The sequence below is a fragment of the Siphateles boraxobius genome, unplaced genomic scaffold, assembly GCF_051911475.1.
Source record: "Siphateles boraxobius isolate OS27281-9 unplaced genomic scaffold, OSU_SipBor_1 16, whole genome shotgun sequence".
Lineage (NCBI taxonomy): Eukaryota > Metazoa > Chordata > Actinopteri > Cypriniformes > Leuciscidae > Siphateles > Siphateles boraxobius.
Window position 1 is genome coordinate 16,771,137 of NW_027508766.1, and position 14,300 is coordinate 16,785,436.

At 36.2% G+C, this 14,300-nt stretch overlaps 1 protein-coding gene across 1 annotated transcript; it reads left to right on the plus strand.

The window, feature by feature from the left end:
* The first annotated feature begins 285 nt into the window (after window positions 1-285).
* Window positions 286-11,702, plus strand: lix1 (limb and CNS expressed 1). The gene is made up of 6 exons (XM_077231033.1): window positions 286-661; window positions 3,745-3,908; window positions 6,569-6,709; window positions 7,431-7,526; window positions 9,137-9,214; window positions 9,478-11,702. Exons 1-6 carry the CDS (start codon window positions 619-621, stop codon window positions 9,859-9,861), a joined length of 906 nt encoding a protein of 301 aa, XP_077087148.1. The 5' UTR covers window positions 286-618; the 3' UTR covers window positions 9,862-11,702.
* Window positions 11,703-14,300: the final 2,598 nt, after the last annotated feature.

The following is a 14,300-nucleotide window of genomic DNA, read 5'->3' on the forward strand; positions in this document are numbered from 1 at the left end:
GTTACATACAAGGACAGTGGTGAGTCTCTTTGTAAATTAATGCTATGATTTATAATTACATTTTAAATGTTTTGTTCCCCACCAATTTCAGGATCGTGTTAAGTTAAACAGCTATTTAAGTGGTCAATAAAACAGTCAGACGTTGTCTGGTGTCCATCTTGGATGTTTTTTCTGTGAGTTGTTGGGCACTACATATGTAAAGCGTGTTGTGAAGGAGAAGGCAGAGGCATGCTGTGGATGAATGGAGAAGGGGGCTGCATTCCTGGGCCAGGGCTTATTCGACTCAGTCGAGTGGGAGTGTGCAACAGGCTGTGAGAGTGTATAGTGCTGAGAGTGTGTGTGAATATAAGGGAGTGCAGTGCAACAACCAACCTCACAGCTAATTAGTTCAACCCTTGACAAAAGGTGGGCCAGCCACTGAAGAGAACCCCCGGGGGCCGGCGTAATAGGGCTCCACAGACTGCTCTGGGACTAGAGAGGAGAAGGCTAATAGGGGACCTCCACATATTCACCCTTTCTGGAGCTTAACTGATGTTTTGAACTTCTCCAGAGCATGTGAGAGCTGGAGACGGAGAAGGAGGATTGCTGTAGAACGTGTAAGACTTGTAGTTGGAAATCATGTCTGGACCCGATTCTGATGATGACAGAACCTTCAAAGACTGTGAGTAAGACCTAGTAGAAGAAGAGTAGATGTTCTCATCTTTCACCTTGTGCTTCATGTTCTTTCCTGTCATGAAGAAGCAATGCAGTATCGCATAGATGAGAACTGTGGAGGCGGGACTTGTCCTGGCATATATATATATATATATATATATTTATTGAAATAAATAATGGCTGGCCCTGGATTAATTCTGGGATTTCTGAATTACGGTGGCTCAACTCCTTATGTGTATTATGAACAGATGGCTCATGATATGTATTTATCCTTTGAGTGCAGAAAGTTGCGGGTTTGAGTCTTGCTCTAATGACAATTTAGAGTAAATTGCCTCTGATTAAATAGCTACAAAAAATGCCAGTAAAGACATTTATAATGTTGCAAAACATTTCTATTTCTATTTCTATTTCTATTTCAAATAAATGCTGTTCTTTTCTAAATCTTTAAATAAATCTTTCAATTCATCAAGGAATCCTGAAAAAAAATGTATATGATAATTAATTCACAAGTTTATTTAGCATTGCTATTAATAAGAAATGCTTCTTGAGCAGCAAATCAGCATATTAGAATGGTTTCTGAAGGATCATCTGACACTGAAGTAATGAAAATTCATCTCTGCCATCACAGGAATAAGTTACAAATAGAAATAAAATAGAATTTACAATAGAAAACAATTGTAATTCACAATATTACTGTGTGATTATTTAGTGTGTTTTGGTCAAACATTCACACATTTGTGGGCAAGTTTTTAAAATAATATTGTTGAAGAGTGCGGTTTTACATTTGTTTTAGTTTAGGCAGCGATCTGTGCTGAACATTGACCTATTATGCCGCCTATGGCCTATAGGCTGCCATTACTAAGGATGATACTGGAAAAAGTAACTATAACAAACATTTTTTAGCAAGTCAGGGGAGGACACAGTGATAAAACAATAAGATTTTAGGGGTGTTTGATGAAATTCAGTCAGATCAATCATTTGATTAAACCAAAGCTCAATCATTCACAGACACAGCTTTTGTTTCTGTTCCACTTCAGCTGAAACAAGGCAGTTCATACACCAGGAGACTGGAATTAAACACTCACGTAGTGTGTGTTGAACCACAAACATAGACTGGGCGGTGCTCGCAGCAGGTGACTCTTTCAAACAAACAAAAAGCTGGGAAATTTCATGCTGTAAAAACAAGTCTGTGTTCCCACATTCATGGTCTTTTTTTTTTTTTTTTTTACAAAAATATACCTTTGGTTCCCCTTCTCAATATTATTGCTGACCCCTTTAGAGGGGGGTGTGCTTTATATGCTTGAGCTGATTAAAGCAAGACTGCACAAACATTGCACTTACTGTGGGTGTGAAACACTGAAATCACACCACAACTCCCTGATGTGTCCATGGACACCTGTTTGTTTTGCTAGGAAAATGATTCCATGTGCTGATGCTGGACAGGCGTCACACTAATGTTACAGTGGATGTTGGTATAAATGGAAAGACTGACATGGAGGTAAACAAATGTGTTTTCAAATGTTAAGTAATGGAATGACGTAAAATTACAACAAACAAACATGCAATTATTAATAATATCTATCTTTTGGTTTCTCTACGATTGTACAGCATAAAAGTGATTTAAAAACGTTCTGCAAAGTTTTAACCTAATAATCAAAATTTTTAGGGAAGCTTTATTGTAGCTCAAACTGTAGAGCATGGCTCAATATCTAAGGGGTTCATTGCATGAACTGAAATGTATATCTAGAATGCAATGTGGGTCGCTTTGGATAAAAGTGTCTGCCAAATGCGTACATTTATATCATGTATTTTGGGAAATACACCATGTCACTTCTCACTAAAAAAGATAGTTCACCTCAAAATGAAAATTGATGTCATTGTTTATTCATTCTCCTGTCGTTTCAAACCTGTATGACTTTCTTTCCTTTGTGGAACAAAATGTCTCAGTGAATTTTGTATATATCGCAAAAGTCAGCGTGACCCATTGTTGTTTTAAACCCCATTCATTTTCATTGTAAAAAAAGAGAGAGAGCATTAAAAACATTCTTCAAAATACCTTCTTTTGTGTTTCCACAGAATAAATAAAGTCAGAAATACAGGTTCAGAACGACATGAGACTGATTAAATGGTGACTGAATATTCACTGAGTGAACAATGCCTTTAAATGCTGCAGAATTTAACTTCCTGTTTGAATTTCACTCTGACAAGCCAATTGGGCAGAATCTATTTTTGAGCATACTTTAAAGAGAAAAGTCGTTTATTTCAATGTAAATGCTCAATAATGAATCATGTATTTTAACATTAATTTGCCTGTTGCAATGATTACGACTAACGTGTCGGGTGACTTAGATGTGCGTATCAGAGCCATAGATCTGTATAAAATTGTTTCAGTATAAAAGTAACACTGTCTGAACTACGTTTGTTTGATTAACAGGCACAATTTCAATAAACACAGCAGTCAAAAACCTCTTATGTAACCACTTAGACCCTTAGACATTATAAACAACTGAACCTCTGCAACTTATTAGTGATATACTGAATACTAACAGGCAAGATTTAAATAAAATACTCAATATATGGAATTCATCCCAAATCATCTTAACATCTTAAAGGGATACTTCACTCATAAATGAAAATGTATGATCGTTCCAAACCTATATTAGCTTCTTTCTTCAGCATGAAGTAAGAAGAAAAAACAAGACAATGTTATTAATGTAAAAACAAGACTAATTTATTTTGTGTTCAGAAAAAAATAAATAATACGTTTTGGAAACAACATAAGGGTGATTAAATAATGACAGTTTGTGTGTGTGTGTGTGTGTGTGTGTGTGTGTGTGTGTGTGTGTGTGTGTGTGTGTGCTCGCGCGCATGCTTAAACCACTTATACATCATACTAAAAGCATGTTTTTTTAAATGTAAACATGCAGAAAGTTTTCTTAGGGGATAGAATATACCGTTTGTACAGTAAAAGTCATTATGTCTTGGGTGAGAGAAATCATACTTTCTTACTTTTAAAGTGGTGCATATTGTGCACATCAAAATGTATTTGATCACATTTCTAAAGATTCTCCCTTTCCCGCTCTTGCTTAGTGAATGTTGTGGGAATGCTTCACAAGTTTTGGGAGCAGAAACAAGTGAAAGGTGTGATGATGGAGACAGAGAATCTGGTAGTCTATGAGTCCATTCCCTCACCCAGCCCTCCCTACACGTGCTACGTCACCTTACCAGGTGGCAGCTGCTTCGGAAATTTTAAGGTAAGTGAACTTAAATTGAATTTCCACTCCATTTTTATTTGGCATGTACTGTATTGGATAAATTCCTACAGGCACCTTTTCTTATGTGATTTTTAAAAATTATTATTGAGCAAAATATTAGTTTCAAATTACCTTTAATATCTTCATTTTGGTACAATTCTAGTTAAATTCCATTACTAAATCAGGTCTTCCTGAAGTCATCAGTAGGCTATTCAGTTCAGCCATAAAAGAAGAGGCTCTTGTGTGAAAATGAGGAGGGCCAACAGGTGGTTCTTATTTGCTAAATTACTCCTGCCAGCCGCAAATCAGTATGTGGCATTTTACTTCAGTTGAAATGGAATGTTCTTTGAAATTAATCTTGAAAATAAATGAGTTTATTTGTTCATTTGTCATTGTGAAGTGCGTGACATGATTGGGAACAGATCTTGTTATTCTGAAATGTTTTTTTCTTCTTCTATGATTGAACTATTTAAAAAATAAACTAGGAATCAAGGGTATTTTATAAAGAATATGACATCAGTCATGCGTTTGAAAAATCTATCTGACGTTGACATTATAATGCATGAAAAACATCACTGCAATGGCCCATTTAGAAGGATCTAAAACTCTGATGTTGTTACATGGTTTCTATTTGAAATAAATGTAATTTGTGGATAATTCTGTACTAGCGACTGTCCTTTGGAGAGAATGAAGCACACCAGGGAATCACCACTTCAGTGATACTACTGTCTAAATGATCATCATTGATCAGGGATTGAGCACATGGGAAATACTCTCACACTTTATACTGATTATTTCATTCACAAAGAAGCTCGGTTCAACGCTCAAAGGAGTTTTCTTTGAGATCAAAGACCTGGGCTGCACTTCCCAAAAGCATTGTAAGCCTAAAGTAGATCACAGAGATCATTTGTCCTAAGGGTTTCTACAATCTCTTCCAATTCTTCTGGGCAATAGCCCAGAACCTTTTTTTTCTTATATCTTATATCCTCAAAACACTCTCAACAATTCTCAGAATTCCATCTTCAGTCCAGCACTACTTGTAAATGTAATGGCATGATAATTATTTTGCACAGCAAAGGTTTTAAGAAATATAAAAAATCCAGACACTAATCTCAGCATGTGGTTCACAGACATCATCCAAAATAATCTTGTGATGTGGTTAGACATTCTGCTTGGCTCTGTGTTTCAGACATGTTTTTGAGGACTAGTTTAACGTAAAGGATTAGTTCACCCTAAAATGAAAATTCTACATACTCTCATGTTCCAGGCCTGTATGACTTTCTTACTTGCATGAAACATAAAAGGAGATAATCTGAAGACTGTACTGACTGCTCTTTTTCATGCAATGACAATGAATGTGGCTGCTCTTGAGAAGAACTACACTAAAGCATATACCTACTTTTTTTAAAAGAATACTTTTAAATAAATACAGAATAAAATACTTTAGAATATTGTTTCGCACTTCTGGTCAGCAAGCACAACGAACGAGATTCACTCAGACTTTGTTTGACATCCAAAAATAATTAGAACACAGGAATATGTAAGAGAAAACACTAACATTAAAACAACTGACTAAACTAAACTGAGACACGGGAGTATATCACTGACAACCCAATCCGATCTCACGACAATTTGTACGTATTTTCAAGGTGAGCTCATTTTTGCTAAATCGTACATATTTGATGAATTCGTACGAATGTACTACCCCTGACCCAGCCCCTAAACCTACCCATCACTGGGGTTAGACAAATCGTACAAATTATTATTATTATTATTTTTTTTATAAAAATGAAAGGTAAATTCATGTCCCAGTTACACTTTGTCACACTTGTTGCAGGCAGGCAGAAGTTCCAACATGAGTGTAATTACAAATATCCAAAAGGAAAACAAATGGAGGCAACACACATAAACGCAAGAGAGACCAGACAGAGAATGAACGTGATGGTACAACTTAAATAGAAACTCAAACAAGATGATTAACAGAACACAGCTGAAACAAACAAACTAATAATGATGGTAACCATTGTGGCGGGATCTGAACGAGGAAGACACGTGACAAATGAAAACAAACTGACAGTCCACGAAAACAGAAACTAAGTGAACATAACGGTGACACACTTAATGTTGTCACATTTCCCTGGTTGCCATATACAAATTTGATCAAGTTAGTGTTTTTAACATTTTTACATTAATTCCAAAATAATAACTAAAGGCAGTCAAAATTTAAACAATATATTATATTTGTGAACTTTTTTTTTCGGATCATTCACTCATCAAGCACGGAAAACAATGGTCACCTACACAAAGATGTAGCCTGTATACCTTTCATATCACTAAGCTGATTTGCTCAATAAAATGACACAAAAGCATTACAAAAGCGTCCCACACAACTCATGCTGCATTTTAAGTCTAATAAAGACATACAATAGCTTTTTGTGAGAAACTGACTGAAATGTATGCCATTATTCACTGATGACTTGCTCGAGGTTAATCATTGTGACCGTATCATTTTTGGGGGTGTACAATTCCTTTGAAGTCCAATTAGAGTATTTGTGTTATCAAGAATAAAATAAACCCTAAAGCCTACCCAATCAGTGCGAATGATCATATTTCAGCATTTCATGATGATGATAAACTGAAAGCCTCTCTCTCACTGACAGTACTGCTACAGTAAAGCAGAGGCCAGACGTGATGCAGCTCGTATCGCTCTGATGAACTCCACGTTTAATGAGTTGCCCTGCCGCCGCATCACTCCTGAGTTCATATCACACAGCGTGAAAGAAGCCGTCAGCACCACTAGCGTGAGTCTCACTACAAAGCTGCTTAAAAACAGTTTGCCGTTTACACTGCTGAGATTAACAAGATGTTTAGGACATTTTGTCAAGTGTACGCTATTAACAGTAGCAACAAATTTCATTGATACAGTCTTGCTCATTTGTACATTACTCTTTGTGTATACAGCACTAAAGCTTTCCCGGTGTAGTTTGGAAGTACGGAAGGCCACCCACTGTAGTTATAGAACCGTGCCCTTGCTCTGGTTCTATTCCTTAAAATTAAGAGCCAATAATTAATTCCAATGATAAATTGGCTTTGTACCAAATGAAAAAACTCGACAAGGAAAAAAGTCATGCCACCCTCACTCACCCCAAACCTGAAAGTAGCTGCCAAGTTTTTCACATTCTCTGTGTGTGTGTGTGTGTGTGTGTGTGTGTGTGTGTGTGTGTGTGTGTGTGTGTGTGTGTGTGTGTATGTGTGTGTGTGTGTGTGTGTGTGTGTGTGTATGTGTGTGTGTGTGTGTGTGTGTGTGTGTGTATAGGTGTGCATGTGTGGTCTCCCTTCACTCTCATGTCATTTATCCTCTGCAGTCTTGGCCTTTTCTCCTCCAACAATAAAGACCAGTTGCTCCGACTGAATTACAAAGCAAAGGGGGTGTCTAATGAAACCCAGACCTCCTTCTGTATTTGTGTCTGCTCGGGCTGAGTGATGACACGTCTGAAAGTCATTGTGTCCCACTGTTCACAGGGTAACATTTCAGATGCATCTGACCCCGGTACTAGTATAGGAGCATACTGCCTCATGCTGGAGCTGAACACTGGGAGAACCATGCTGGAATTTCAGGTTAGAAAAAAACAGCCTTTATGTTACCCTTCCGAAAAGACCAGCTGGTCTAGACTGGTTTATGCTGGTTAGGTGCTGCTGGTCTAGCTGGAACTCATTTTAAATCTGTATGACATTCTGCCAGTTCCTATTTTCCGTGGGACACAAAAGAAGGTATTTTGAATGATGTTCCAGATGCGGTTTTCCATGCAATGACAATGATTGGGTCCTGGAGGTTTCAAGCTTCAAATAGGATACAAAAGCACCATGAAACCATCATACGATTAGTCCATATCCTAGTTCATTACTACTGTGACTATATTCCAAGTTTTCAAAAGTTATATGATAGCTTTATGTGAGGTACAGACTGCAATGTCCATGTTATTCAATGATAGTCACTTAATATCAGCCCTGATACATGACACATCATAGAATCATTATTTTGAATCAGATCCTTTGAATGAATTAATATTTACCATTCAAACGTTTGGGGAATTAATCAAGAAATTATTTATTTTATTGTACAAGGATACATTTAATGAATCAAAAGATCATGGTCGTGAAGGATATAATGTTTCAAAAGATTTCTATTTCAAACAAATGGTGTTCTTTTGAACTTTCTATTCATTCTGACAAAATAATCCTGACAAAAATGTATCAGTTTCTACAAAAATCTTAAGTAGCACATCTTTTTTCAACATAGTTAATAATAAGAATTGTTTCTTGAGCACCAAATCAGCATATTAGAATGATTTCTGTACAAACATGTGACATTGGTCAGTGATCCATTTACATTAGTGAACAGTTCACGGGAAGTGAAGATTATCTGTGAATAATGACTTAAAGGTAACACTTTAGTATGGGGAACATATATTCACTATTAACTATGACTTTCCAGAGCCTATATGAGCAAAAATTAATGTGCATGGAAAAAACCCCAGATAATTTTCACACTGTGCGCACTATGGAGCTCTGTTTCACACGCCGTCTACACTATTCTCCAGTATGACATCAGTGAAGAAAAAAATGATAAAGCAATACGCATCTGTTTAGACACGGTAATGTGTTAAATATGATCAACACGCTTCAAAAATAAACATCACGTGATGATGTCTCGGAGAATTTGATTATTTATATCAACACAAACTCTAGGCCTCTTAGTTCTGGTGAACATACCTAAAAGCTTTATTCTACTTTGAAATTTTCCCTCAAATATATTTTACAAGTTAAAGGAATAGTTCACCCAAAAATTATACCATGATTTACTCACCCTCAAGCCAACCTAGGTGTATATGACTTTCTTCTTTAAACCGAACACAGTCAGAGTTATATTAAATAATATCCTACAGGCTCTTCCTAGCTTTATAAGGGGAGTGAGTAGAGCCTGTCTTCTTGAACCTACAAAAAACACATCCATCCATCATAAAAGTAATCCATACGACTCCATGGTTAATGGTTTCTGGAGCGAAGCAATCTTTTGTTTTATTTTTTATAAATATCCATATTTAAAACTTTACAAACTGATCACTGGCTTCCAGCAATGTATCTTTGTCTACACATCAACACAAACTATAGGCCTTTTAGTTATAATATAATCTCTTTTGACTGTTTTCAATAAATTTTTTTCATAGGAAATAATGACAGTTTTTCAACTATTGCACTGGAATGGCACTCTGAAGGCTTTTCGGGAGATGAGATGTAGCCGTCAGGTAAGCTGGCTTTTTGTAATCCTTTCTCTAGAAAATGTGAGTAGTGCTGTGCATACAGTAGTTCACCACCATTATGCTAGGGTGCTGTGGTTGCCAGGGCGTTTCCATGAAGTTACAAAGGTGCTCTGTGTATTTTAGTGTGTTGCTATGAGGATGCTGGGTTTTGCTTTTTGACCCCAGTAAAAAAGCCTGTTCTCAATAGATCCAATGCTGTCAATTTGATGTCAAACCTTCTCATTTTTGTTTAATTGTCTCTTTTACAGGACGTGATCCACTACTACTCACAGCAGCGTATAGACGAGCGTACGCGCAGCCACATGGCGCTGGACTGGTTACAGAAAGAGCAGAAATCCTCCGGTCTGCTCTCCCAAGAGCTGCAGCTGGCCGTCAAGGAGTTGGCGGAGGCCAGGAGAACTGGCAGGGAACTCCGCTTCTACAAGGAGAAAAGAGAAATCCTGAGCTTAGCCCTCAGTCACGCTAATGCTGAGGATCTGGAGGACTACCACAGTGTGGAAATGTCCTGGAGAGAAGAAACAGAATTCGAGTACTACGCTCAGGAGGGACTCTGTCTGGAGGAGAGTATGACTGATCCTTCAGAGCACGGGCAGTTTCCCTCTCGGGGGAGTGATGGAGAATCACTGGAGTGAGCTAGATAAAATGAATATACTGTACATATTGGACTTTTTCTTAAGTGTGTCATGTGGTATCAATATAAATTTTTTCAGGCTTCTTTCATAACATTAGATGTTTCTAGGGCATATTCTTTATTTACATTACATTTTGATACACAAAAATACCAGTAAGGATGTTCTGTACATGTAATTAAAATTAAAATAAACAATAAACATGCTTGTTTAATTTCTACAGATCTTTAGAGACTACAGCTATCTCCTCCTGAGACCTTGTTTTTCATGTCATCATATTTTTAAGAGCATAAGAAACAAATGGTAAAAAAAAACATTTTTGAAAAATTATATTTTATTCATATGCTATGTCCTCTGTAGTGGACACCAGGACTCATGAAATGATATGTATAGGCAAAAACAATATATTTTTTTTTTCAATCTCCAATAAATTTGGGGGTTTCAGGATTTTTTTTTTAACCAAAATATGTATAAAGATGATTCTCTACTATTTTATGAAAGATATAACGGAATGAATTGATACACCATTTTACTTTATGCAATATGTGGGTAAAATCGGCATAAACTAATATTCCCATTCAATGCAGTGTATCTATACACTGTATCTAATTTGCACATTAATGTGTTTTTGGAACAACATTTAATGAAAACTGAAATGTAATAATTGGAGTAATAATTAGCAACATTTTAATAATAATATCTTCTATTTCATAGGAATATTGATGTATAATTTATTTCCATATTCACTTGTGTCTCCCAAAATGCCTGATAAACATGATTTAAGTCCTGATGTCTTATGAGGACATGTATGAAATCAATGCCCTGTTCTGTAACAGAAAGTCATTTTTGATTTGAAACCCCGTAACGTTTTCCTGAGATGTTGGTTTATGAAATACAATTTGAAAAGTAGTCAAATTTAAATTATAATTACAATATATATCATATTTCCATAAGAGTGCTACATTTGATCACTAAATTAATGTCAGACATTTTTAAAGATCAAGGAAAAGTTGTTTTAATGGTAAAACCTCCAAACATTTGGTATCTCTAAAAAGCCCTGAATGTGCTCTTTACAGGACACCCAGGTTGTGACATGTGACATGTATGTTGTAAGAGAAATTCACTAAAATATAATGTCCCATCTAGTGGACAAAAGAATATTCCTGGGTCCAAGGAGGATCTACTATAAAAGGTGTTGTTGTAGCACGAGGACATTTGCATTGTGTTATTCTGCTAGTCTGTCAGTAGAGGGCGCTGTTTCTGTACTTTTTTAAATGAAGAACCGGAAGAAGAATCTCGATAGATTCTCTAACTGAACAGGACAAAGCGCTAACAGCACTGTCGTTATTCATTAAACGCCTAATCAACTTCTACTGAACATTTGTTAATTAAAATGAGTCTTTTGCAGAAGAAATTTGGAATAGATGTATATATTTGCAATGTTTTGAGTAAATTGGACTAAATGGTTTCCTGTGATATGCATAACATGATTGTCACTGTTTCTTGTGCAGCTTTTGAAGGTGATTTTTACATGTGAAGGTTTTGATCACCTACAACCTAACACTTTTTGGCTTTCTCAGTTTGTGTAAACCTACTTAGGGTTCAGAGTATTATTTTTTTTTCCGCATTAATTTCACACGTCTGATACAATTATGTGGTTTTGTTTCATTAATACAGTGCAATTTTTTTCTTGATTTACCCCAAAAGAATGGAATGTCCCGTAGGTGCGGCAAGTTGTAAATGTGAGGGGCACATTGTAACATGACCGTATGACAGATTAAAATGTTATCAAAAAATATACAAGACAAACTAAAATATTTTCTCAATAAAATACAATTATTAAGCTTTTCATTTAAAATAATGGCATTTTTTAATAATATCTTTTTTTGAGTTTGACAACAAACACACCACAAAACGTACATAGTTAAAATCATAATATTAATTAATCATTTATGAACATTGACTCACAGTCTTCTCATGGTTTCTCAATAGAATTCATAAAAGTAGGCTATAGATGAATAGAAGTACAGATTGGAGATTAAAATAATATGAGATTTGTCTAATTTTAAATAAACACAAAAAACAGAGATGAAAAATGGACACAAGTAAGACATTTACTTTTGCCATTGTTAAATAAATGTTCAATGATATCTTCCAAAGATTTTTATTGTTGTTGATATGGCAACTAGTAAATACACTAAAGTGTGTTATGCTTGCATGTGTGAAAGTATTTAAAACAAGTGTGTTACAACTAGCCCCGCGTTAGGTTGTGCCCGTTCACCCCTACACTAAAAAAAAAAAACAAGTACACAAAATGTTACATAAAAATAAAAGTTGCAGGCTAGTTATAAGTTCATTGCAATTTTGTTTTGACTAATTTAAATTTAATGACTGAAAATCAATTAAAATCAAATTAAAATGTCAGAAATTACTGTGAAAAATGAAGTGGATTGATACAAAGATGTGCACAAAAACAAAGCCATAATAGTGCTTGTTTTGCTCAACTTTATTATTATGTTTTTCATCACAGTGGTTGCTAGGAAACTACTGAACCTAAACCAAAAAATCTTGTGCTACAGTGATGATGCTAGGCCTATGTGTCCCAATAAAGTGCTCTTAGTGGGAATTGATAATGTTATATAAGATGCTAATTTGCCCCTTTCTAATTTTCTTCTACTTGAACTGGGCTTTAAGGTTTTTATTTTCTCCCTTTTGCGGCTTAACAAGCAATAAGATCCCATTGTGACAAAAGAGCCACACTGCATGGAGGAGGTGTTTTTGCTTCTTTTTTTCTTCGTTTAAAATCATCTGTTTATCTGCAGATCCTACACAATCTTATTCTGCAAAGGCCTCATTATTATTCACCCTGAATCACTTTTCATTGCATGATTTTGCATAAATTATCTAATTACACAACAAGGCAGCTTCTCTGCAACGCACTGTTTTCACACATTCACTCATGCCAATTTGCAGTTTTTTCCCTTTTTTCGCTCCTTGAGGTATGATATATCTAGTCTACCTACAGATGAGAAAAGGAGTGGGATAATGACGTCTTTGGCTGTTTTAGAGGGTACATGGTACTCTTGGGAGGGAGAGCAATTTTCCAGATTCAGTGATTGTCAGGCACCTAAAGGGCTTAAGCCATCGGTAGAGCCGCCTTTCCATAATTTACCGAGCAAAAAAAAAAAAAAAATCACTTTCAAATTGAAAAGCGTGACTTTCTCCTTTCTTTTCCTTCTCAGGACAATGAGATGTAAATTACATCATTCCGGGGATTGGGCTGATAGGAAATGACAATGAGATCGAGGGCATTAGAGTTATTTCATTCAATGGTTGTTTGAAGCTGACCAAAAGGAACGAAAATCATATTTCCTGTTTCAATATTGAATTAATAACCAGACAGATGGAGGACTACACAAATCAAATCTATTTTGATGGCATATTGTGATAAAGATTTTAAATGGAAACGGTGTTTCTCAGGGCCTGATTTATTAACTTTATGAGAACATTCTGGAAAATGTAATACATTTACATTTTTAACCTTAGGTATTAACCTTTTCAATGCTACTAAAATCACTTATTGGTTTATTTTTGGCTTGGAGGAGGGGGGGGGGGGGGTTGCTTCTTTTATCTTTGCTCTGTCCTTCAAGTGGATCAAGAACCTACTGTGATTATTGAAAGTGAGAGGCGCCCAGCTATTTGTCTCCTCTCAGCTGCAAGCACACCCTTCCATTTTCACACAAATCCCACCGCGATTGCAATCTCCAACTGACGCTGCCATCCACTCACGTTTGGTGCCGGTGTAAATGCTGTTTCTGCAAAGCCTGCATGATGTGGTTTCTGAAATCCCAGGAGAGCTCTGCTTCAGTCCCATGCTATGCAGAAAGACAGAACGACCCATTCTGTATGCTCATAATTTTGCATCTTTTTAACCTTGCATGGAAGTTCCTGTCAAGGCGTCTGTGCAACAGCATGCTGAGTGAAGCAGGGCTCAGCGTGAACGCCATGTGGCCCTTTTTTCCTTTGACATCTACATCCAACACACCCACACTCCCACTCTTCACCCAGCAAAGGACATCTCACCCTTCCCTCGCCTTTTCCCTCATTCCAGTGTCCTCATTAAACTGACAGCTGTGCAGTCCTCTCTCATTATGTTGGGTTCTGTTTTAGGAAATGTAGTTAAAAGTGTAATACAAAATAAAACTTTTGAATTCTGTCATTATTTACTCACCTTTCCCTGGTTAAGGCTTAAGATAGTCCCAGACTATAATGCATGTTTGAGCTATTTTAACTGAAAGCAACTTGCACTGACATATCTTAAAATGTGTCATTGTCTTGTCTCAAGATGCATACCAGTAATGTTTTTATTTTTCTAAGGGATATTTATAAAAGGTACTTAAATGTCCTAACTCAACTAAAGCCTATAGTCCTGGCTTATAGGT

Excerpts from the sequence above, each read along its gene's own strand:
- lix1 (XM_077231033.1), top strand. The coding sequence starts at position 619 with ATGTCTGGACCCGATTCTGATGATGACAGAACCTTCAAAGACT. Across the intron at positions 662-3,744 it reads TGACAGAACCTTCAAAGACT|TGAATGTTGTGGGAATGCTT; the intron begins GTGAGTAAGACC and ends GCTCTTGCTTAG. Across the intron at positions 6,710-7,430 it reads AAGCCGTCAGCACCACTAGC|GGTAACATTTCAGATGCATC; the intron begins GTGAGTCTCACT and ends CACTGTTCACAG.